This window comes from Ruditapes philippinarum, unplaced genomic scaffold, assembly GCF_026571515.1.
Source record: "Ruditapes philippinarum isolate M1 unplaced genomic scaffold, ASM2657151v2 ctg1480_1_1_1_1, whole genome shotgun sequence".
In the NCBI taxonomy this organism is placed as follows: domain Eukaryota; kingdom Metazoa; phylum Mollusca; class Bivalvia; order Venerida; family Veneridae; genus Ruditapes; species Ruditapes philippinarum.
This window is the reverse complement of record NW_026857013.1, coordinates 92,807-120,574: the sequence shown is the minus strand read 5'-3', so window position 1 is coordinate 120,574 and position 27,768 is coordinate 92,807. Positions and strand designations below refer to the sequence as shown.

Sequence of the window (27,768 nt, the reverse complement as noted above, 5' to 3'; positions counted from 1 at the left end):
TGACAACTTATAAAGATGAACCTTTCGATGATTCATATCACAAGATGAAAATAAATCCTGTATTTATAGGAAAAAAACTAGAATTTTTTGATTTGTTATATTCTTTTTCTCTTTTTTGACCTTTCAATTCATATGAACAGATCAAGCACACATGCATGAATATAGAAAAATGAAGTTTTTCATGTTCATTTCTCTATTTATAGTGAAATTTTGTCGTACTAAATCATCACTTTTTGTATTGTAACTGCATGTTACTAAAAAGCTTTTTTCGATGCACACACCGCATTAATACTTTTTCTATCTTGAGAAAATATTAGAAATGATAGTTTAACGTCTCAATTCCGACTAAAAGGACGCAAAGAAAAGAGGAATTGATAAAAGATTGAACTTGATTTTCTGTCAGAATGTTAGCCACTTTCGTGGTATTTCTGCCATCGACGGCAGCATTTATAATATGTATCTGCCTACAACGGCAGCATTTTTTCTTCGACCGGACAAGATTGAGCGTCTGTAAAACTTTCAAGAAAAGACTCACGGGGTAGATATTTGGCTTGCGTGACCCCAATGGATGAACGTCTATATTGATAACAGGAAATCCTGCCATTTACTTAAAACTTGAGATATTTTGAACAGAAAACAGACATTTTCACGGATTTTTCTAAGGCTTTCACTTTTAACCTGCTCAAAATAGTCTGAAAAAAGGAAAAATCGAGTCCAAAATTACCTTACAGTATCTCCATTCAATGGACAATAGTTTTATAGCAATGAAATGGGCCGTATTTGTGTAATATAATTAAACCAACCAAATTTATAACCTACCTGTACCGATCGGTAATTTTCAGATATCTGCCATCACTGCAGTGATCTGCCATCACTGCCGCCGGTAATACGGTGTGTTATTTGTCGTTAAAACTACCCTCTCCATCACAGAACGTGTCTTCTTGCGTATCAGACTGGCGTTTCCGTTAGTTTTACCCATGCCGGAAATTTCATCTGGCATGGGGGTTCCAGATGAGTCGCGTGCTGTACAATGGCACGATAAAGATGACGTCATTTTACCGTTATGAATGATTTTGTAATTCATACGCTGTAGAATGAAAGTAGTTACGGTTGTAATGATATAAATTTTCATTGAAAATAAAGATAAAGAATTTAAAATATAATGGAATATGGTAGAATATGCAAGAAAAAATATCTGACATATGTTTGCGGTTCGGATCGGAATATCCGTCCCTCGGTCACCCGCCCATGGGCGGTAACTCGGCAAGCCTCGTTACCGCCCAATGGGCTGGTCACCTCGGGACGGATATTCCGATCCGAACCGCAAAATATGACAGATATTATTATTATAACATGACCATATTTGTTTCAAGTTAATAGATACGCGTATTGTACAACTGAAGAAAAATCTTCAGTTTCAATGAGCTAAGTGTGACCTTACAGTTGTTATGATATAAACACGGCTGTGTTATACACCCGTTATAGTCTGTTTATATTGACCTGTCAAATCAAATATGAATACATTATAGCACTCATTTAAATATCCGATCCCACTTCGGTTTTGTCCGTTTATTTTACGAGAATTAATATGGAGCATATGACTAGCGTTTGGAAAACTCCCACTAGCTTAATATAGGTTCTTGTAACATCCGCAATAGCACAGTCAGTTAAGTGATTACCTTATGTATGATGGTTTCGAGGTTCGATCCCTTCTTTTGACATTCTTTTTAGGCTTATTCTTTCTTTATATTTAAGTATAATTAAAAAAAATTGTCAAGCGTTTGCAAGATTGCCTACATGGATATGAAACAACTAAGAAACATTGAGTTGTCACGTTTTGTATTGTATTTTACGGCAATGAAATGACATTTATTGATTTTAAACCGAAAGAATTTCGATTACTAATTTTTAAAAAAATTCATACTATATGTGATGCAAATTTATCATTATTTGATTATGATTTTCCAGTATATGGTGTCCGTTTCTTTGTATACGAAGCATGCGTAACATTATATAACCCTCGTGCTACTTTCCAGTTATTTTGTTGTATATCATCATTGCATGATGTTTATTGTTTATTTAAGAATGTCCTGTACGTACTATACTTTGACTTACAATAGTTGTACGACAGCTGACAAGAAATTATTCATTGCAATTATGCCATTTCACGATCCTTATTTACTATCATAGCATTTTTACTTGCTTTTCTTGATGTTGATACGGATCATTAGTATGGTAACAAATTTCACGTGGTACCTTTACTGAAACCCCATACTACTGATGTCTCCATGGTACCGGTGTATTTATATATCTCGCGATGGTATTTGTAATGTTATCCGTTGGATAGTCATGATCATTTGTTATTAAATGACACCGTATGCGAGTTTAAGAAGACACTGTAAATTATTATTTCTTAATTTCATGTTGATCTATGGTCATTAGACAGACATGATCATTCTTACATTTTCTTTGAAATATTTATGAAACGCAAAAACTGCCTTCTATCACGGATTTATATTACATAAATCCATGCTTCTATATACACTTCTTAAGTGATGTTTTTTTTTTATAAATGGCGTTGTGGTTTTGATAGATGGTGATGTTATTTCCATATATGATGCTGCTGTTTTGATAGATGTCCTTTTTCTACAAGGGTGACTCCAGTATTCCTACTTGAATACTGTATCATCATCCCTAGGATATGTTGCCTGCATTTTAAAATACTTTTACACGACTTATCTTGAGTTTGTAGGGTTCATAACTTCCGATCCTCTTTCAAAATCCCATCACATTCAGTTCAACCCATTGACTTCGGAATACATTGAATAAATAGATAAATCGTGTGTATTAACGGATAACGGAAAAATCCTAACATAATCATATAACATTGAAAATATAACTTAGAAAACTGTTTTGCTAAAAAAGTTTTAAATAAATACTGTATAAAATCACATGTTTTTTATTCTCAAACGTCTGTGCCCATTGACCACTTATTTATAATAAGGTCTATATCGCGACGTTGCAAACGATTGTCAAGATCGCGGGGGAGGTCTAGACTTTATGATATGTCTAATACCTTTCCTTATATTTATAACCAAGTTTAGGGCTTCATTGTTGATACTTTGCAGTACAAGGCATTATAATTATCAAAAACGAGCGGGACATATAAAGACCCGTCGTGTCAGATTCCTGGCACACTTACTGGTTTGCTTTCCCTGTGACATTGACTTAAGAGTCCTTGTCCTGTCATATTATAACATAAGTTTTAGTACGAAACGTAATTTTTGTGTTATAACGCTTCTCCTTTAACTTCAATTTTCACAACTGCGCTGATCTAAATCGACCCTTCTCAAAGTATGCAAAAATGTAACACCATTCCGTCGCAATGTAAAATCTCACTTGTGTGTAATTGGACTGAAAGCTATTGTTTTCTTCCAAATTTGGTTTATAAATAAAAAGTTTAATGCCCAAATATTCCGATAAGCCTAATATTAATATTTTGACGGGTATTGATTATAACTAACCATAATATCTGTTTAATTGAATCATTAGTAAATGGTTGCAAGGGAGAATACTTGGGAGAACACTTGTAACTGTTTAGAATCACATTTACGCAAATCTACTTCCCTTTATTTATGACAAATTCTTGTTGGTCATATTCATATATTGTATCATTGATTTCAACGTATAAAGCAGGTGAAAGCTGAAATTTATAAGTGTGATGCAAACTTGTCTACTCTTTGTTTGTAGAACGAACTTTACAAAGGATCATAAACCCTGTTTATGAAAGAGTATCGTACTATAATAACTGTGGATTAATATAATGGATTCCGATTAAATAAGAAGATGTTTTCACTAATATCAATTAATATATAGTCGAAGTGAACTTATATATTATCCAAATGGTTAAATGAATTGAAAAAGAACAATATAAGACAGCCATGGCTTTCTATACACAGTTGATAAGAATAGCCTGCTGTCTGCTAGTTCGGAAAGTGTTTATCGGTGAAACGATTATCTTTCAATAATTATCTTCTAGCTTTTGGCAAAAACACATTTTGATTCAATTAAACAAAGACTTAGAGAGCAATTCAAGAAAACACAAGTTTCGGAAAATGTATTTAATTTTAATTATATAGTAAAGATAGGTATTTATTGGCTAAACATATATGGTACCTGATATTTTCAAAGTTTAATAAAATCAAAACTACATAGAAATAGTATCTAATATTTTACAAGATCAACCAATATTTAAAAAAATAAATAAATAAATAGGGAATCTTTGGAAACAGCCCCAATTTGGTAAATTTTTGGAATTTTTCTATTTAGGCTCTCTATGTAAGAAATGGTCATATTTCATAAATTTTGATTAGGAACAATCATTTTGCTTGTGGATTTGTTTTTATCCAAGCTTCATGGGAAAATTTTTTCGTAGATTATTTTAAGGTTTATCATTTCTGAAAAATTGACCTTCTAACATCCAAATGTTACCATAACTCGTTTACCGTACGGTAAAGTTTGTCTAAATTTTTCATGAAGGTGTCCTTACAGGCATAATTATTATATCTGACAATTTCTCAGTTCCTTATAGTACCCATTAGGTTGGTTATAACTTAAGCCAGTGAACAAATTAGATTTATTCCAAATAAACTCACAAAGTGTGTTTTTGTTCTACAAATTAAGATATCAACTAATATTTTACGAAGGAAAAAAATAAGATGTATTGAATGAACCTTTAAATATTATTTTTCTTGTACGCGAATTATAGTAACGCCTCATTCACCTCACCATGTTTTTAAAAGTATTGCTTTAACATTTTGCGCAAGCAATGAGAAGAACAAACATGATGCAATTCAAAACCTAATGACATCTTGTTGTTGTAAATTTAAATTATTCTTCTGACCTTAATAAATATTTTATTTATTCTACATATTTATATATGTACACCCGCCTTCAGCAAAAATTCAATATCAGAACAATCCTCTTCCATCGGAATTTGAATCCCTTTCAAAATGATAAGTAGATCAAATCCAGATTTAATCTACTTCAAATTAATCAAACAACCATATGATCACCGTCCCACTATAACAAAGAACGAAATCATATCTTTCACACACGATTGAAATTATAAGATAAGGATGCACTTTGTTAAATGAAATCGGCCTTTTAGTACTATACATGTATATTTGCAGGCTCACATTTAAAAATGTTTATAGCCAAGTACTTTAAATGAATTATTTTCTTCTCATATTTTCTCCTATCGTTTTATTCTAATATTTACAATCCGGTCAAAAACAAATCTTTAGAACTCTTTATGGACTTTTAAAAGTTCCATCTAACCGTCTCATTGTTCGTTTTTAAATTTCGTAAATGTTCTTAATTGTTATAAGAATTCATTACTTATTTCGAAATTGAATGTGGAGAAATGTTAATGTTGTATATATACAAAATATCAAATATATAGTATAGGTCAGATTCAAACTTATTTAAGAATAAAGATATAATATTAATGATATTGTTATTTATAGGTGAACTAACACAAACAGTTGAACTTGTACCGAAGACTGTTGATGTGGTTGAAAATTCTAGTGTCGCTTTGACATGCTTATTAACTGGTGACGTATCAGCATGGGGCATAAATATAAATAATGTCAACAGTACCATCTGGGCGCGTATATACAAATCAGAGGACGGCACATGTCAGGCATTCGGCTTTGTCAATAACAGTTTATTATATTCATGGAATTGTCATATAAATGGAAGCTTCACTTTAACGTTGATTAAAGTAGATAGGTCACAACATGAAAACATTTGGACGTGCAAGCAGGGATTTTCGTTAAGTAATCGAGTAGTTATCAATGTGAAAGGTATTTTTATTTTCTTGTTTCTTTATTTTACATGTTCATAATGTTACATAGGAGATTAACAACTGTAAATACCTTTTAAGAGAATGTTAATTTGATATTTGATATTTTAATAGAGTTAAAATTTTACAATACAAGCTGCGCATATCGTTTAAAACCCTGACTGGAAAAAAAACGAATTGAATAACTTTATTGCTTTATTGCTGACGCTTGAAATAACCCGTCTGCTTAACCTTTCAATGGACACTTTTAAAGGTCAACAAAACATATAGTTTTATGCATATACTCGCATTTGAAGTGCATTTTGTAGTTTTGAATCTATATGGCATGTTGCAAAACCAGATAAATTACTTTAGTCAGTGTTTGATTTATAAAACTTATTAATATAACAATGATATGCATTAAGCATTTAAAAGATATCTAGATACCACTAAAAGGATATTCATTTTACAGCAAAATCTGCTGTTTTGTTATTTTTTATTCTTTCTATTTTATTGATAACTTGGTAAATGAACGTAAAGCTATATCAGCAATTATTTAATACATGATAAGAATATGCAGTGCATACTGTATTTTAATTGTATGCTAGATAGTCAACTGGTAACTATACATATTTTATGACAGTAAAAAACAATATGACACACAAATTGAATAAGATTTTATTTTGAAATTGCTTAACTTGGATAACGATGATAAGAATTGTTTAAAAATGTTTAACTTTAATGTCAATAATTCAGATGTCGATATTTACCAAGATAATAATATACATTGTTGTATATTAGACTATGTACAAAATATGCATAACAGCATATTATAAAAACGTATTTTACTATATTATCACAAAAATAGAGTCTCAGATTGTATCTATTTAAATACGTCAATGGAATTCAATTTAACTTTTCGTAATCTATTATCCCTTTTACTGAATTCCAAATACGGGTTCTTTATTTTTTATCTTTTTTTTCAGTTCCCGTGGAAAAAATTGAAGTTACTTCGCCAAGCGATAGCAATGTAACAATAACGGAAAATAATTATCAACTGTTTATATGTAAAACATCATACAGTAGACCAACACCATCTGTGCAATGGTTAATGCAAATCGGAGATGAAACAAGTCCAATAAGCACAACTAGTTCTGTTGAAATCATATCTGATGACAAAGGGTATACGTCTACTATTAGCAAGCTAAACATAAGTGTCACCAGAGAAAAACAGGGGGCTAAAATATTTTGCATTGGTAAAAATGGCGTAGGATCAACTGTTGTCTCTCGAAATATAAAGATTCGCGTATTTTGTAAGTAAAAGTTCTGGTCACATATTTATCTTTTAACTACAAAATTTATTTTTAGGGAAAGCAATTTCATTTTAGATATATAATTATTATACTGGAGCATAATTTCAACTTTCCAAATGAAGTGGTACTATATAGTTTAACATTTTGAAATAGTCTACACGAGATAATAATCTGAATGTTTGTAATGAGAATTTTAGAGGCTTCAACTTACGGTTTATATTACCCGCTCTTTTAATTTCAAAACACACTTAATGATTTTTTTTATAATTGTTCCTTTATTTTTTGTTTGTTGTCGTTTTAATGACAATTTTAAATCAATGAATTGTTCCAGATGCTCCAAATAGAGGTCCTTATATTAATAAAGCTTTCAATAACAGCTTCTACAAATTGAAGGAAAACAGCACTTGTAATATTACATGCACAATCGTTGGGGGTTACCCGCCCCCAAAACTATCATGGAACTGCACTGGAACACAATTCGAGTTTGAAAGTAATGAGGAGGTAGGATTAAATTTACAGTGGCAGGTAAAACGTGATGAAGACAGAGTTTGCACATGTACATCAACTCACGTGGTAGCCGGGATTGATACAGCTATTATAAGGATTGCTATATTATGTAAGATTTAATTTACATATGCATATAACCCAGTTATTAGGTTGACTTATTATTTCATACAATTTCCGTTCTTTTTATGGATTACAACAAACAGTCTAAATATGTTAACTGCGAGTACTGTTTGATTTTATTTACATGTCAATTGAATACTGGTTATACGGTCAATGTACACGCTATATTAATCTCCGAAATATTTTCGGTAAGTTTCATGAGATGTACTCAGTAAGATAAGATAAAATTTAATGTGTGCCAATTAAACAATTGTACTGAGAGTTATAGCACAATAGAGTAAACTACGGGTTAATAATTTTATATGTTCTACGTATTGTGAGATCGAAACCGCATAGTTCCATGTTTATTTACTAATTCTTATTTTCAACATCATTAAAGCTATGATTGTTTTTGATGTTGTTCGTTTTATTTAATATGATTTTGCAATTATTTTGGTAAAGTCTATACTTTTTTAAATAACATTGTTTAAGAATTAATAATTAAAATTGACTCGGATCTGAATCAAAAAGTAATTTCAATAACGTAAATTACAATCTCAAACGAGACAAAACAGTGTTTTTAGTTGTTTCATATAGACAATTTTGCATGCACTTGCCATTTCCTTTAGGAAGAGCAGATCTAAAACAATGGCAACAGTAGGGGTAGGGATCGAACCACACGTCTATTATATATTAAGTTATATAACGGATATGCAATTTAGTACTATAATGTATTCATAATTGACAAGTCAATAAAATCAAACTATAACATCTGTTATTTGTTATTATACATTCTAGTTGAATTCATAAGACTTGTCAAAAAGGCATCGAAATAATTTTCGACGTCGATGTCTTTTTCCAAGTCCAAAAACGAACAGCATTGTTCTACACGGACGGTGCCCAAATAGATGTTTGGTGAAATCAACTAGCAAAGTTAGGAAGAAAGGCCAACATTACCTCATATATAAGAAAGAAACTCATTAGCGAGAAAGAATACTAAAAAATCACACTAACAATCGATCGGCACGCTGCAGCCCGGACTCGAACTACGGGTCGTCCAGTATGCTAACCATAACACCACAGCGGCCGTTGCGTTTCCGTCGTAATAATTGACCTTATATATTTAAGTTATTTTAAGTAACAGTAGCTATAAATAGCTCATCCTTATGGTTATAAAAGTGATGACGTCAAAATAAAGTAAAAACTATTAAAAATATTCAATCTATATTTTTCACACAGGTAAATTTCTTTATAAGCGGCCACTATCCAATAGTGAGAAAAAAACGACATTGTCGGTGCATTGGTAAACATTGACCGTATAGTAACACATTGTCGGCGACTACCTATTGCATTGTTCATTTACTTTTATTTTGGCTGTTTTCTTTACAATTGCCTATCCAACCTACGTATTTATCTATTCCCATGTTTATGCATGTTATATTCATCGGTGGTTTAGATCTGTCCAATATTCCCCATTTTTTCCAAGCGCAAGTGCAATTGCTTTGAGATAAATGAAATTACGAAGCGCTCTCCTAATGTCCTTAATTTGCACGGTTAATAAACAACACTAAGTGATTTAAAACCTTGATAGTGACGAAGATGGTCATACATGTCGGTAACAAATATTTTACACGCTGCCATGATGAACAGGGTTTTCAATATGTTATTTATAACTACTAACAAAGCTCACGCGAGGAATTTTGGTCTTTGAAATGATAAGATAGAACGCAGCCTCCGACAACCATCAGTCCGAAAGGACTCTTGGATAATCCTTGAGCAGACTACCGAATAGAAATCAAGTTAAATATTATAATTTAATAACTTAAAGTAATATATTGTTTGCTTTTTCTAAAGTTATAAAGTCCGCTGTAAAAGGAACTGACACACAGTCTAATAAAAAATGTAACAGCATGTGGAATTAGCGACGACATTTATTACATCAATTGTGATCATTCCCTCATAGTGTCAACGGCATGTGGCCAGATCGCAAAGATTACGCACCTTTTATACAAGAAGGACAACAGCAACAACCATTAGCTGTAAAATAAATGGCATAACACCAATTGCTATTGTTTGAATAAAAAACACCATAAAAATGCATTGGAAATATTTTTTATATAATTTCTACGGTTTTTTCTAAACGTATTTGAACTACTGCATTTTAGGCTTAGCTAATCGGTACTATTTAATTGTTACTTATAAAACATAAATTTATTAAAAATAATGCATACACTTTTTTTTTGCCGGAATTTATAGGAAAATAACTTTCTATGCGCAGCTTTTTCTTATCAATTATACACACTAATAAGCTACTATACATTTTACGTAATTAATCATTTTATGATAACGGCATTACATGTCCACCAAAGAAATGTTTTTTCACATTTTAAAGAAACCGCTTGTATGTGTAAAGAGAGGTAACATTTTTGATTGTTTGGAATGCAGTTAGTACAAACAATTATACCTATTTAATTTTTGAAAACGTTCAAATTATAGGAAGTTTTGACCGTAGATTTTCCGTCCATAAGACTGTCAGGCTTATCAGTGTAAAACTAGAAAGAAAGAAGTGTGAAAAGCGGTTAAGAAACTGTAGTCTGTAAGCCGTTAACGCCGAACTAATAAGGCTAAACGTTCATAAATAACCCAGTAAAACATTTTTTATTTCATGTTACTTGAGTCCGACACCATTTATCAACTATTGAAGTATTATAAAATGAAAAGAGAGGTATTGAAATGTGTTTAAAAACACATAAAACAAAAAGTTACTGCTTAATAAAACAAAATAACTTATATCATAATAATTACTTGGTAAATCTTGTTAAAGCGTGTATCTAGTTTGTGCTTTTTCTATTTAAGACCCGCCTACGATTGAAAGCATCAAATTTGAGCACACCAGCCTTAATGAACGTACCACCGTTAAAAACACCATACGAGTCATAGAAAATGAAACTTACACATTGGTATGTGAAGCAATCAGCAAACCAGAGCCATCCTATAAATGGGCAGGGTTGAAAAATTCAAATGTGTCAACCGTCGTCATAGTTAACCCACAAACACGACAGAACTATTCAGAAACATGTTTTGCAACAAACATCATGCACATTTCAAGTATTTATAAAAACAATTGTTTTACCGCCTAGTTGATGTAGGTGTTAAAAATTGAGTTCATTTACAGAAACATCATTTTTGTTTAGAAACACATTTATCTTAAAGCGTTCCATTTGTCAAGATTAAAAACCCTACAAAAATTATTGTCATTGTTATGCAAGCTATGCTAACATTCATGTATGACTTTGCATTGAAAACTGAGAATTAACATATGCAAGTTAACTAGTTTTTCTTCGACCGAGTATCTTTTTTTAAAGATACTTCTTGTTTAAGTATAGGGGAAAATTGATTATCGGCGTCCGCGCTGAAGCGCAACGCCCTTTATGGAATGAATTCAGATTTTGTTAAAAGGCAATAGCAACTTTTAGGACGTTCCGATTGGTGAAATGGTTGTTTAAACGAAATGGTTATTCGTGTAGCGCTATGGTTATACATAACGAACTGAAAAAAATTGCAGGACATATTAAACAATAAATTGAGATTTTTAAAAATCTATCTAAATAAAACATGATTTAAAGACTAAACTTAGGCAGACGAGTTTTTTCTGAATGTTTATATAATAGTATTAACATTCTGAAACTTTTCCGTAAGTTTATTTTCCCGGTAAATTAATTGTTTTACGGCCCTGATTGCACTTTTTTTACAGTTTTTACCGAGAATATTATAATTGACCCTAATTATCCATTTGTTTTGCTGTAAGAAGTGGATTCTATTTTGTTTCAAGGCAATCAATTTTATGGTAGTTTGAGTGGGTTGTTGATCTGTTGAAAACTGTGCCATTTTAACAACAGAAACTTTTGTCGCCAGTTTTAACACGAGGTGTTTTGGGTTTATTGATAGGAATGTAAACACACGTCGGTCAAAATAGCTGATCATTCTGATTGGTATGCGGGTGTTTAATTATTAAAAATGAAATGTCGCGATATGTACAATGACTAGGGAACTGGAGAATTTCGTAATGCAATCATATTCAAATGAAATTATCTTTTCCGTCAATTAATCGCGCTCTTCGGTTTTTTATTAATCATTTTGTAGTATACAGTGGTTTATTAAAAAGATAAGATAAGATAAGATAAGTAAATTTTATTATAGTGACATTGTGTTATGTACATACATAATAACGATACATATTTTTTTACAACACCCGTCCACGTTGGGCCTACAAGTCACTTAATTATTTAATCAGTTTCAAAAATATACAATTTATAACATAATTGAGATATTAACTAATTATATACATGCACGAGCAAATAGTGATTAAAATGTTCTTGGACATAATAACATCTGCATTATAAGAGAAATAGGAAGTATACAAGTTTACATTTTTTCCCAATTACTTTCGGTATCAAATCACATATATGATACATATACAGTTGTCATTCATGTACATATCATTAGAGCAAATACATTTACAACATTTTTTAAATTAATTTCTGTAGAGAGACATCCTTCTTCTGTTCAGCTTCGACTAAAAATTTAGCAACATGCACATACTGATAATTGACAGCATATACTAACTTATTTACTTCAGACATATGTTCAAAATCAGGATTTCTATCTTTACATTTTGATAAAAGGTTCTCTCGTAAGTCATTATATTTAATGCAGTTTAAAAGAAAATGAGTCTCATCTTCTACAACATTAACTGGAAAAAAGTGACAAAATCTTTCGTTTACATTTAAACCGACATATCTTCCCGTTTCTATCTTTAATGGAAGTGTACCACATCGGAATTGGGCTAAATGAGACCGTTCAATCTTAGTTAATGACGAAAGCAAATACTTGTCAGTATTATAATGTTGTTTAAATTCAATATATGTTATAGGTTTGGCAACATTTCTAACATTATTACATCAATCCGTTTTATATTTAACAAACAATGCATCTTCAACATCATTTAGATTTACAGGTAACTTGTTTTCATAGTAATGTGACATTTGAATTTGTTGCAATATAGTCTTTACATCATAGCACCATGTTTTTCCGAAACAATTGTAGTCATAGGAGAACATTTTTTTTGGAAGTCTATCGTCCGGCATATTTACAAGTCGATTCCAAAATCGTAAAATGTTAACCCAACGTCTATGTTCAGTGGAAATCCAACCCATATCACCATTTATTGCTTATAATGGTGCAAATTTATGCACATCCATAAAATATCTTATTGCTCTGTTTTGCGTCATATCAATTTTGTTATAATATTTAAAGCCCCATATTGAGAAACAGTAATCTGTTACAGGAACAACACATGAATAATACATTTTAGTAAATGTTTTAAAGCCAACATCTTTATAATTATGTACTTTAGAAATAATTGCACCAAGTGCTCGGCCACCAGATTTAGACAACAATTCGGCAGTATGAGTAAAATCTAAGTGCTCATGTAAATTAACACCCAAATATTTATACATATCCGTAAACAATACAAAACAATCGCCTATTCTAAATTGAAAATTACTTCTATTTTTACCCTAATTTCAGAAATGCCCAACCTTTGACTTTTCATTATTAATAATAAGTCGCCATTTCCGACACTATTCATGAACATAATCTAACATGTCTTGCATATCTTGTTCATTCTCAGACAACAATAATATGTCATCAGCATAAAACAAACAACAAAGTATATCATTATTAAACTGTACACCTTTGTTAAGAGTCTTTAAACCTTCAGCTAGATCGTTTATGAAGTAAGCAAAGATAGTTGGCGATCCGCTGTCTCCTTGCTTTACGCCAGACAGAGTCGGGAACCAGTCTGTTAGCATACCGTTTAACTTAACACAAGACGATGTATCCGTCAAAATAGCCTTAATCGAGTTATAAAATTTTCCATTTATACTATTAGACAAAAGTTTATACAAAAGAACATCCCTATTGACAAAGTCAAATGCCTTTTTTATATCAATAAAAGTTCCAAATGTATCAAGTTTACTCAAAAGTCTATTTCTAATAATAGTACATGAGGTATAAACATGGTCCTCACACGACCGTTTTGAACGAAATCTGTTCTGCTCATTAAACAAGTAACTCTTGATCTTCTAAATGTTTCTTTAGTCTATTATTTAACACAGCTGAATATACTTTGCTAACCGCCGAGAGTAAACTTATTCCTCTGTCATTCAAGGGTATATGATTTTCCGAAGTGTTGCTGTTCTTTTTATTTTATTTGAAGAGTAGTTTGCGAGGAAAGTTGATTTGCCGAATATTGTGATATTTTAACAACAGAAACTTTTGTCTGCAATTGTAACATAGTTTGGTTTGCGTTTATTGACAGGAATGTAAACATACTGGTAGGTCAGACGAGATTTTCAGACGAGGCGTTTGAAGTAGTTCATTAAAATAGTAGATTGACCTCCAAATAAATCATTTAACAGACTTTGTTCATTTTGACTACAATTTTGTATGTTACAAAGAAAATACCACATGAACTTGAAATTCTATCAAATAACCAATATTAATGGTAATATCCAAAAATACCCCCAAAGTAGTATACATAAACTTATATAGGGGCGTATTTTGGATATTATAGACCTGTATATTTTGAATATTATCGTTAATATTGATAGAATTTCAAGTTCCCGTGATTAAAAAAAAACAACAAAAAACATTTAATTTTCTAATAGTTAGCATGCCTACCAAAGTTCATGATGAACAATGTCTTTTGTCCGCCTATTCATAAATGATATTCAATTCTGGTAAAAACCAATTAACCATTAAAAAGTTTATAAGAATATCTGGTCATCAGATGTCTACTAGTCCATCTTCACTTGCTGCTTTTTTGACGTCTTTTAATGCTTTGCATTTCTTGTATTTTATGAATTCTAAATAATGGCATGTCATGTTTTTTCTTCTAGCTATGCGGCTCGTCAAAATTGAGTGCCATATTATAAAGTCCAATGTTAAACAACTTATTTGATTCGTAACACTTTTGTTTTACCCCAAATAAGCTATATTCGGATTGTTTTTTTATTTAAGCTTACTTGAACTCACTCAATATGAGCTATTGTGATACCCCTGTGTCCGGCCTCCGTTGTCCGTTGTCTGTCGTCCGTCGTTAGCAACTTTACGTTTTCTATAAACAAATTGCTCAAACGTCATAAACCGTTCGATATATTTTGATAAAACTTTATAGAAATGATCATTGGGCAGTCTGTAACTATAGTAGTTAAATTGCATTGGTGCCCTGCATAAAATGTCTGCCAGAACTAAAAATACAAAATACCTTTAAACCACACATATATAAAAATAGCTCCGGTCTGCTAAACAAAATGGCTATCGGAGCTAAAGGTACAAAAGTCTTTAAACAAAATCGATTTTGATGAAATTTTATATAAATAGTCCTCTATAAAAATGTTCCAAATTAAATGGTTAAAACTGAAAAAAAATCTTGTAAACAACATCTCATTTTACTCGAGTGAGACATTAATGACCACCATGAGTCATATTACACAGCTGGGGGTTCACATGACGGCCAATAACACTTCACAAATCTTATTAGTGTGCATGTATTAACGGTTTCACATATGTGTCAATTTTGGTGCGATCGTGCTGAAATTTTCATTAAATACAGTTGAGAGACATGCTATGATATTCCATGTATTAAATTTCACGAGAAACACTAATGTAATAACCATGCCCAATGAATGTGATATTGAGTTAAAAAGCCAATGTCGCAAAATAAATGTATCTGTGAAAATTATTCTAATATCGTATGCCCACCCTTATTCTAACCCGGCAGCGTTGTCGCAATATTTTCCATAATATTTGGGTAGATTTATTTACTTTTGGAGAGGTTTTGCATATTCATAGGCGATGGGTTGTGACATTGTACCAAAACATTTATATGGCGGTTAATTTTATCCCGTATAGCTTTTATCTTATTACTGTATAGCTTCTATTATATTTATGTCTAGATATTTTTGTGATATTCCATTACGTTGAAGTTGTTTAGAAATAATGGCGCTCTGGATATGTGCTTGCAAGACATCATGATGAAACTGCAATCATATGTTGTTCTTTAGATATTGATAAAACCGTAGTTTGAAGCTCGTCGTATTGGTTATATTCGGCGCTGATATTTCCATTTAAGAGCACATTGTTAGTGACAAAAATTGTCCTGAACTTCCCTGTGGAGTGCAACAGACCATCGCCAAGTAATGAGTCAAAATTTCTTAAGACTAAATTTTATCTCAAAATTAAATGTACAACGATAACTATAACTGCCATGTTGTTATTAAAGTCAATGTAGGTGTACGTAGATTAAAGGAACTCCACTAAGGTTAAAGACCCTAAAAAATCGCATAGATAAACATGAGCACTTAAAACAGACGAATAAAAAAATATAATAATAAAATTATTAACAAATTTACAAGAAATACATTAAAAATCATATGTTTGTGCTATTCTCATTTTGATTTGAGTGAAAAGCGTTTACTTGCTTTTCAATTTTAGGACATTTTTCACTATCATAATAATTATACTGGAAAAACGGAGCGAGCTAATGATCTGAAATAATTTTGCTCATCAGTTATTGGTATATATCTACATCAAATGGTGTAATAATTTCAAAAAATCATTGCCTGTCCTGCAATGTCAAAAAACCTCAGTGGAGTCCCTTTAAGAATATAAATCACAGATGCAATTATTTTGCGACATTTACTTTTTACACATCATCACATTTATTGGGCATGTATGTTAAATTTGTGTTTGTTATGAATTTAAATGAATGGAATATCATACTAAGTCTCTCACCTTTGTATATCGAAAATTCCAGCATGACAGGGTCAATATTGACTCAGATTATAAGATATTTATACATGCACACTTATTAGAAGTGTATAATGATTGCGCTGTATGTGCATAACTATTATTGCTTAGTTCATAATTAGCTTTATTACAGTTTGAGTTTTATCTGAAAGTAGAAATTTTACACATTTATATATTTCTAATATAAACTTCAAATATATTTGAATGAATCTATAATTTAATTTCGAGTAATTGTGGATCGTTTCTCGTATATAATAATTATAATTTAATATAATTCACGCCCGACACCTTGCCTTTTTATCTTTTCAAGACCCGCCGACTATTGACAGCATCAAATTTGAACATTCTGAACTTACCAATCGTATCACAGTTGACACAACTATCTACGTCATAGAAAATGAAACTTATACATTAATATGTGAAGCAAGCAGCAACCCAGAACCATCATATAAATGGACAGGAATGGAAAGTTCAACCATTTCAACTATCGTGATAATAAACCCACACACACGGCGGAACTATACGGAAACTTGTCATGCAACAAACGCTATGAATTTCACTAATCAAATACAAGAAACAGTGAACGTCAACAGAAGTGTGACTGTGGAAATTCTGTGTAAAAAAAGATTTGATTTATATGATTGTTTTTAATTTTAATAGTGTTTTAATTTACTTAAACTATAAAGACATTACATAACTATTATATACCGTTAAATCTACCAGGTAGATTGACACCTTTATATTGTATAAAACAATGAGCTATATTTAAAAAAAACAATCGAGTTTGAATATTGCTCTGCTTAATTTTTTCTAGTAACCATGCATTTTTATATCAGATATTTAACTGTATTACCCGATTTCTTTAGATCCGCCTAAGATAAATACAATGGCCGATAAGATAGTAATAGAAGGGTTAGGAGTTGTGTTGAAATGTCTAATTACAAATGGTAATCCAACCAATACGACCTTTTCATGGACGAGGGAATTAGATGACAAGCGCTGGTTTAGCAGTTCGTTTACAATTCATAACGTTTCTCGAAACGATTCTATGAGATATACATGTATTGCAAACAACACAATGGTAATGACTGGAAATTTAAAACGACATGGATCAGCACGCAAGAATGTACATATGACAGTATTGTGTATGTATCTTGTGTTTTTATTGAAAAAAAGACAAAAAATCATAGAAAAAAGAACACTTTTGAAATAAGCAAATATTTTTGTTTTTCAAACAGCCGTTATTTAAAAAATAACAACAAAACACTTTGCCATTCTACCAATACAATTATGAAAACGGTTTTGTCACATATAAATGGTATATGAATTAAAGAGAAACACATTTTAAAAACCTTTAGGTACCGGGTTTTGTAATTTTTTTCAGTAAATGAAGTACGTCATTTTCTAGAAATCATAATATGAAATGATTGGATGAAATAATATAGTTATACATCTGAAATATTAAAATAGAAAACATCTAAAAATAGTCATATTACTATATGTTATAATGAAAAATTGACTAAAGTTCTTGATTGAAAAATATTAATTGGTTATCTGTTTTATAACTATATCAATAACTTTCATTCACCAACAGATCCTCCGGACAAGCCGACAATATTTCTTGTCTCCATATCAAAATCAGATGTTGTAAATATAACAGTCACGGACAAGTTACTTGTTTTTGAACATACTCCTTTTACTATGTCATGCAAAGCCAATAGCTTACCTATGCCAAGTTATTCATGGGATCCAATGACGATGTCAAATGATTCAGTTATACAGAGTCCTGGCTTAACAAGGAACGGCACAGAGGAAATCACCTGCTTTGTCAGAAATACAATGATTTCAACTGAAGGGAATTCAATGACAGGGAACAACAATAGAACAATCTCGATAGAAAAACTATGTAACATTACATACTTATTGTTTTTATTTTCGACAAATTACCTTGACAATATTTCTTGTAATTCTGATATGATTGATCCTATGTTATCTTTTAGTGGTGAACGAAGTCCAAATATACAGTCATGTGCGATTCATTAAATAAGCTTTCGTGATCTAAACTATCACGTAAATGAATATTATTTTTTACTAAAAAGATTTAACTCATTATCAAATATCTATAAATAAGGAAGATTTTTAATTATTGCCATATATAAGTAATCACATACCATGTTTTAACGCTCCTCTCCCACCCATATCAACGGTTCTTAAAATAATCGATAATTGGTTTAAAGTTATTAAAATGCATATAAGTGAAATATTAAGTTTCCATTCAGTGGCTGTGACCTAACGTTTGTTATAATTCACTTGACACAGATATAAACAACCCTATTGTCACATCTGTTAACATGTATGTTCTTTTTGTCACTTTTTATAGACATAATTGTATTATGATATATTGTGCATTTATGGCATATTTGTTCTTTACGCAACCAACTGATCTACCTGCAAGAAGTTAACGGATGTTTTTATACTTTAAGTCACTATGAACAAAATTAATTAGATATTTCCGTTGACAGACAAGAGCTGCATTAACCACCTTCTTACATACAAATGTACAAGTCTGGGTGAAAAGTTTATCTTTTGATGACATTTTATTTGAAAACCATTTTGACTACAATGTGTGGGATAGATGCTTTAATTTGGGTTTTATGGAAATTAACTTTAAAATAAAAATGAACAGACTGTAAACGGCTGTGAAAAATGTAATATGTCGGTTTCATTTGAACAATTTCAGTTTCTCCAGAAATTGGACATATGAATAGCATAACAGCGGAGGAAGGAACAAATGTCGGATTTGCATGTCCGGTTATAGACGGAAATCCTCACCAGACACATATTATGTGGACAAGAAACAAAGATGGGAAACAATGGCTCGGATCAAACTTTACATTAGAAAACGTTTCAAGAACAGACAGTATGACATATACGTGTGCGGTCAACAACACCATGATAATGACAGGCGGTTTAACAAAACATGGGAAGAATAAAAAAAGTATCAATCTTAACGTATTGTGTAAGTATAAACACAATTATCGGTTTTGATTACCAGTCTAACCGTGTCTATGTCTGTATCTCATGTTCAACTAAATGATGTGTTGGTGATATATATATAAACTTATGAGTGAGATATCTCAGACTGTTATCTGTATTCAAAATAGTTTATTTTGCTGACAATTAACTTTTTTTGCCTAAGCCTTAAAGCAATTAAGAAGGATATATTATGCAAATGGAAAAACGTAACATGTGTTACGTTGTATGTTTCGATTTTCACTATTTGCAAAAATCTTACGTCTTTCTTTTACAGATAAAGTTGCTGTATTGAATTTTATAGCAAATAACTACACAGCAAATCACAGCGTTACATTAGCAGAGAATCAATTAGTCAATCTGACATGTGAAATCGAGGGAAATCCAGCACCTGAAGGGAGCATCTTCAGTTCAGAAGCATTTGATGTAACACAGTCTACTTATGAAAGTCATTCAATATTTTCTGTAACATTTAAAGCAACATGTTTTCATACAGGAGTATATACATGCAGAGGTTCCAATTTGATCAAACAAAGAGAAATTTCTGAAAGAAATATAACACTATTCATAACATGTGAGTATTGAACGTAAGGTAATTAATTAAAAAGTTCTTTTGTTTTTAAAGCAGCATACCTTGGACAATATTTATTTATTTTAAGATGTGAGTTCAAATTCGACAATCTTCCACTTTAACCACCCGCCTTCTGTCTTCCTTTTTGTATTCTCCTTTTTAGAAAGGTAACAACTTGCATTTAAAATAAGAAAAAAACTTAATATATCGAAGAACACAATATAAGTAATATCCGATAGTTTATGTGTTAGTTAGTTAAGGAATCTAATATAGTAAAATATGCAACAAAGATATATTTTTCAGTAAAGAACTAGATAATAGCCTATCCTATATTTGAGCTATATATTTGTATATTTTTTTCTTATCAGCGACTAACTTTAAATTATTTGACTGTATTTTCTTTTTTTAAGCCCTGTGATATAAAAATGTCGTCAACTCACTTCACATCAATAAAAAGTTTTTCGAATTCCTTGTTATTGAACATAAGACATTTTTAGCGTTAAATTGAACAATAAATCACTCATGCGGCCAAAGGACATTTCTGTAGAGTGGGGCAGTATTTTTATATTTAGGCAAATTTGTATTTTACCCTATATTATTCCATATATCAACCGTAGGTCAGTCATCATTTATTTTTATATAAAGCACTGATTTACTGTCGAGTTATATAATTAATTCAGTTAAACGTAGGAAGGAAAGATTGAGCATTATGTTACGGTATATTTTAAACGAAAAGATCATATGCTAAGTGAATGACCAAATATCTTAATATGAGTAATATAAACTTATAAAAATAGTAAATGAAATATAAATGTTGTTTCGCTTCTCTTGAGTTTCATTACTCCTTCTCAATTTTATCTCTTCTTATGATTGCAATCACGTTTTAAAGTCAAAATTATAAATGACATGGCCTGTAAGATTGGTATTTGAAATTGTATAAAAAAATATTTTAGGTTCACCTAGACAAAATCCTGCAATGCCATTACAAAGAAACATTAAAATATCAAAATATGAAGCCGTGAGTATAAACTTCACAGTGCTAGCATATCCTGAACCAACCAACATTCTGTTGAACAAACATAACGGGAAATCGTGGATACCTATGAATGACAGCGACAACTATAATATTACCTATGAAGGTGTTGACATTCAATTCACGATTCTTCGTGTTTCGAAAGAGGACTATGGCAAATACAAGCTTATTATTAGGAATGATTATGGAAAGTTTGAACACGTTTTCTACATAGAGCCTGCAGGTATGTTGTAATGTAGTGTACACGATAAATATTTTTGTCTTAAATTAAGCATAAAGACATACTCAAGGCACTAAAGTTTTATGGTTTTATAAATATTTTATGCAATAATTGAAGACAATGACAACAAATGTTTGAATATCATATTTATGTTATTAATAAATAAAAATAAACAATTTCTTTAAAACAATAAAGTTCTCAAAGTTGGAATTAAGAGTAGCATGCTGTGACGTTTTGTTTGGGAGTTTCAATTTTAATCTTCTACTTGAAAAATGGCAAATCATACCTCAATATTTGCCATATTCATGTTGTAGGAATGGAAGCACCGGCATCTGACTCTTCAAATCCATCAGTCAATTATGGGCTCGTTGCTGGGTTACCCGTAGTTATAATAATTATTATTACAACTGTCTTAGTCATAGGTATCATTTTGTATAGAAAAAGGTAAAACACGTAACGGTTATGAACTATTTGTAGATTGCATGCATGTTTAATTGTTTAAAGTACTCGTGTATGCTCGTTCATCTTTTATATTTTACTGATGATATCAAAATATTACGTCGGAAAATGACAGAGTATGAGATAAATACATGGACGTACATAAGTAAGTTAAATAAACATGCTCAGAAAAGTAATAAATAATAAAGTTTCTGCAATTTGGATTTTTTTATGTTTTCCATTGGGCGTGACTTGGTATATGTTTTACGTTGCTACCCCTTGATAACCTTTTCTCTTTTAAAATCTTTTAATATCATGATATGAGTATTGTAAAGTTCAACAGCAACTAAAACAAAGCTTTAATGTATGCATATGCTTTACAGAAACACAGGTGTACCTGACAAGCTGATTTACCAAAACGTACCCTATACAGGTAAGTTAATTTACCTTTTGTAGGTGTTTTTAATGGGAAGAAAAATTTCTTAACCGTATTTTCTAGTTATTTTATTTATATGCACTTCCTTAAACTTTTCTATGTTTAAGCTTTTAATAAATTTACATTGCGTATTCACCATTCTGTTTGCTGTTGAAAACTAAACAACAAAAGCCTAAACGTTTATGAACAATTTTATCGAACACTTCGAAGAAACCAAAAACTATTGTGAAGAGTTTATCTAAGCCGTCTATATTCCACAATATTTTTCATTTTAAAGACATACTCTTTTTATTGCTATCATGCTTATATGAAATGTAGACGACTAGTATAGCAAAATAATTTTGGCTTCACATGATAGTTTTAAAACAATAATAAGAAATGTTTCTTAGGAACAAGTAAAAGTACTCATTGGCTAAAGGAAAAATAAAAATTGAAAAAGATTATATATTTTGTACTATTGCCATAAATTCTGAAAATGATCTATAGTGTATATATGTAACAAGATGTGTTTTATGCATTCAGATAGAAAACTTAAAGCAAAACAACATAATAAACCACATCAGTCTGTAGAAACTTACAGTGAAGAACTTCAAGAAATTGACGATGTTCCACACTATTTGTCTGAACCTTCAGAATATTATAATTCTCCAGAGAAAATAGAGCGAATTGAAAGGATTAAAGTGTCTGAGTTATATTCATATGTTTTAGAAAAGAGCTACGAATCGTTTGGAATTGATTATGAGGTATGATTGATGATTTGACTGTGGGATATAAAGGAGGTTTACATTTGTTTCAAAGTAAAAAAAAGATATCAACAAAAAACATAATCATATTAAGGCAATGCATTTGCAAAAGTGCTGATTTTATTAGTGTTCATCGTATTTATTAACGTCTGCATATGGTTAAAATATAAAACATATCTAAATTTTAAAAGAAAGTAACGACACTTCCGTGTTTAATTGAAAAACCTATATATAATGATTCCAAGGCACGATAATTAAAAAGTAAAAACGATATTACCAACAATGTGGCCTCTGAAAAATTCTTTCTTGTTACGAATGTTATTATGGGACTCTCTCACAAAACGAAACTGTTAAAAAATATGTTCACAAAAATGGATATTCAAAGTCCTTTTATAGTGTTCATTACAAATGTAAGCATCTACTTAATTGAAATAATAAAAAATACAACATCAATATTGGTAGACTGTTATGTATATCAATGTATTATTAATAACAGAAGTGATATCAATAGCTTAATTTTAGTTTTTGCATGCGAACAATTATACGACGCTATACTATCGGTATATTTATCTAAGCACGGAATATAAAGAGATTAATTGACTCAGAGATATTTCTATGTTTCAACAAATTCCAAATTTATCAAAGTTCTAGCTAGCTTTTCAAAGTAAATATTTATCTGTTTATTTAACAAAGCAAAACATATAGTGCATTAAAAGACTTGAGATGTAACATATTATAATTTTTTAAATGCACCTTACTTAAAAAGAACTTATAATATTAAAGAATTAGTGCAAATATAGGTATAAAATTACTCATCAAATATGAAATATATATATATAAACTCATCAATTCTTACCAAATTTCACAAACACAATATATTTATATTTTTTATAATAAAAGATTCAATTGTAAATTAGATTGATATCAATTGTTTTTAGAAATTACCATCAGGGTTACAAAAGCCATGCACATTTGCAAGGAAGCCTGAAAATTTACCTCTTAACAGATATAACGGAATCTATCCATGTAAGTCCATAATCTATTTAAATAAGCAAACGTTATTTTAAGGGGTCAATGAAATATCACTGTTTATCTGTTTTCCTGTATTATCAAAATTAATATTTATTTTAACAATTCATTAAATCCTTTGATAAAACTGTTAATAGATTTAAATAACACGTGACACACTTTTCACAGGCTTGACAAGCAGGATATTTTCACTCAATATTTGTTTGTCCACTATTGCAGATGACCACTCGAGAGTGAAAATACCTAGCTGTCCAGATTTCTTCATGAATGCGTGCTATATTGATGTAAGTATCAAATAATTAAATACTTCAGTTAGTATTGCCATTAAAATGATACATATGCCATCTTTTTATAGTAAAAAGATACACATGAATTTTATTTAATATTTCAGGGTTATAAAAGAAGAAATGCATATATAGCATCATTAGGTAAGCATACAAATTACTTTAACAAAATTTTACTGTTATTTCGTGTTTAAGCACTTTATTAGGAAAAAAACTTCCTTTTATTCCCACTGAATGTCTCTTAATTCAATTTGTGCTTAAGATATTATTAAGAGTTTAATTCAATTATATGGCATCTGTATGTGTTTCATCAGGACCTACTACAAAAACAACAAACGACTTTCAAACATTCTGGCAAATGGTTTGGCATGAAGAAACAGAAGTGATCGTGATGCTAACCAATCTTAACGAGCCTTCGGTAACATTACATGTAGCTTAAATTAATAAAATTGCATCATTCATATTTTATGAACGAGGGGCATAGTTTATTTAGTGGCAACGGCAGCGCGTTTTTAAAATTAACTCATAACTGAGAAGAAATGATTAACAGAGCCATTCAAAATATTCACCATGTACCTCTTCACACTTTTCCATCCTATGAATCCATTCTGAAAAAGCATGTTTGAATTGTTCTTTGGGTGTACTGCTAATACAGAAGAGCGACCTTAAATGCAAGATTTGATGTATGGATTTAACCAAAAGTCACAATGAGAGAGGTTAGGACTATAAGCGAGATTTAGAAAAACCTCTATTCTGTGCTCCACTAAATAAGCTTGAACCTAGGCTGACCAGTGCGCAGGTGCATTATCATGGAGTAATTAGATCGAGGGCACCCGGACCATTGGTTGTTTGTAATTTAGTGATTAACTATTGTAGGGAGAACATGGTCACGGTAAAATGTTCCAGAGACACAACGTTAACCCCTCTCGGGCACAGCGACACGTTTCATGTGAGGAAGCTATCCAGCTAGCTTACGGAACGTCGGTGGTTCTACTCAGGTGTCCGTTCGTGCCTGAAATAATGCACGGAAGGGCACCTGAGGTCTTCCTCCACCAGTAAAGCTGGAACGTCGCGATATGACCGATACTGTGTCGATGTGACGTAAAACCCAAACAAAACAAACAAAACAGCGACACGTGCCACTATTCCAACATTGTCATAAAAGAGTGTACATAACTCTCTCAACGCTCATGATACGTCGAGCAACAACTGAGCGATATTTGTTGTTGTCACATTTCCTTACCACATTTTGTTACTTAGTTAAAATATAAAATATAATAAAAGCCAAGCTTCATTTCCTGAGACAATTTGATCATGGCTCTGACAGTGCTGGTGTATTTTTAGCGATCATCCTTAACATTATTTTTACCTTCCTTAAACATTAACATCCACTTGAAAATTTGTACCATATGGAAGGGCATTATCTCCATAAATGTGTTTTATCTAATGCGCATTTACCCAATAACTCATAAATTTTGCAATTGGCTCTTTACTCCTCTTTCAATTTACAATGCAACATGTTTACGACCAGTTGTGTTTAAATGACCTTCTAAAATTTTATTGCAAGTGCAAATCGTGTTGATTAGAAACAGTCAATTATCTTTCCAACGATATATTAAACGTGTACTTTTAGCTGCAAATAATGGTAAAATTGAGCTGTTGCCCCTCGTTTTGATATACTCACCAAACAAATAATGAACATATGTATATAAATGTATATGTTTACCAAAGTGAATGTATGTTATAGGTTTACTTATTTTAATTTGAATTATAATACATTTTCAAATAAATAGTTGAAAGCTCGCGTATCAAGTGTATATTTTCTTTTAAAGTCCCCTTCCTTGGTTTTGTTCAAGCTGATATATTTATTATATGTATCTGCTTTGACAATTAATTTTTTATGCATTTCGTACATTACTTATGTTTGATGATAAAAGTATTTAACTAAAGTTAAGATATTCGTATTAATATGTCACAATTTACATACGTATTTGATAATTATGTACACTTCTTTTATACTCATGTTTCTGTTTGACTTTTGAATTATAAATCATTTGAAATTTGATTATCTATTGTTTTGAAATGATAGGGAATGAAATGTGAACAGTATTGGCCATCCGGAGAATCATGTATTGACTATGGCGACATATCTGTAAAAAGTAAAGAAATAAAGGTGCTTGCAGAATACACTATCAGAACATTCCACATTATTAAGGTAAGGAAAATCAAAGTATTCCATAACACAATAAACCAAAGATCTAAACATTTTGTTTCAATTTTTGAATCAATTGTATGTTCAAACAGGGTCTTTCAAATAGAAAGACCCTGGTTCAAAACACGAAAGTCCAATTTTATAAAACATATCAAAACGGTCATCAGGTGGACAATTGGCTTTCTTGTTTTTGGCAAGGGTCGTTGTTTTATTCATGCACGTTTACTGTTTATTGTTTACTAGCTAAAAGTATCCCGTAGTGAAAATGTCTTACTATACTTTAAATGGTAATAAAGTCTTATAATTATTTTATATGCAATGACAGAAAATAATTTCTTTTCATTCAAAACAGAAATATCAAACGAGCAATACATATATCTGAATCAACCGTCTCAAACTGACAAAGATGCAGATATCACCATCGAATACTGCTTAATACAATAAGGTTTTTTCATCAGTTAAGAAACTGTTGCCTTTTTAAAATTCATTTATTTATATTTATTTTGTATCTTATTTTAAGGATGGCCGGAAACGTAATTTAACCCATCTTCATTTCACTGCATGGCCAGACAAGACTGTACCAGAAGATACTACATGTTTACTGGAATTTCGACGACGTATGAAGTCTATTCCAACGTTTTCGAAAGGACCAATAATTGTTCATTGCAGGTAATAAGCATTATCTCATTTCTTCTGTAAAATGTAAAAAATATAATACAAATTTCTTAAATTTAGCCTTCTTACGTTTTGATTTAAGAAAGCAAGTTATAGTCCAACGTAACTGCTATATTGAAAACTAGGGAATACCAAAAAAGTTTTCAACATTATAACTTATTATAAATTGAACAATAGGGAAATACTTAACTTCTGAATATTAATGTCAGTGCGGGAATAGGTCGTACAGGAACTTTGATAGCTATTGACAGACTTATCGAAGAGGGTGAAGATATTGGATCAGTAAATGTTTTCGAATGCGTTGAGCATATGAGAAGTCAAAGAGTCAAAATGGTTCAAACTCCAGTAAGTTTAATTAGATAAATCGCATTTCATTGCTTTTTTTAATCTTTAGCGTATTTTTTGTCTCGTATAATACATAAACATAGACATTCGAACTAAATGAACAAATCCTAA

At 30.9% G+C, this 27,768-nt stretch overlaps 1 protein-coding gene across 1 annotated transcript in view; it reads left to right on the top strand.

Annotated features, from left to right (window-relative positions):
- Positions 1–27,768, top strand: part of LOC132748459 (hemicentin-1-like) — a 41,883-nt gene that overhangs the window by 2,411 nt on the left and 11,704 nt on the right. Inside the window, exons 2-20 of the mRNA XM_060738080.1 lie at positions 5,529–5,867; positions 6,832–7,158; positions 7,490–7,774; positions 16,949–17,254; positions 17,505–17,783; positions 18,233–18,544; positions 19,379–19,657; positions 19,949–20,245; positions 21,196–21,498; positions 21,810–21,939; positions 22,317–22,366; positions 22,892–23,112; positions 24,051–24,138; positions 24,361–24,425; positions 24,533–24,569; positions 24,740–24,843; positions 26,515–26,640; positions 27,158–27,306; positions 27,522–27,657. Coding sequence (XP_060594063.1) covers positions 5,529–5,867; positions 6,832–7,158; positions 7,490–7,774; positions 16,949–17,254; positions 17,505–17,783; positions 18,233–18,544; positions 19,379–19,657; positions 19,949–20,245; positions 21,196–21,498; positions 21,810–21,939; positions 22,317–22,366; positions 22,892–23,112; positions 24,051–24,138; positions 24,361–24,425; positions 24,533–24,569; positions 24,740–24,843; positions 26,515–26,640; positions 27,158–27,306; positions 27,522–27,657 — 3,833 coding nt within the window. The remainder of the gene's footprint in view (positions 1–5,528; positions 5,868–6,831; positions 7,159–7,489; positions 7,775–16,948; positions 17,255–17,504; positions 17,784–18,232; positions 18,545–19,378; positions 19,658–19,948; positions 20,246–21,195; positions 21,499–21,809; positions 21,940–22,316; positions 22,367–22,891; positions 23,113–24,050; positions 24,139–24,360; positions 24,426–24,532; positions 24,570–24,739; positions 24,844–26,514; positions 26,641–27,157; positions 27,307–27,521; positions 27,658–27,768) is intronic.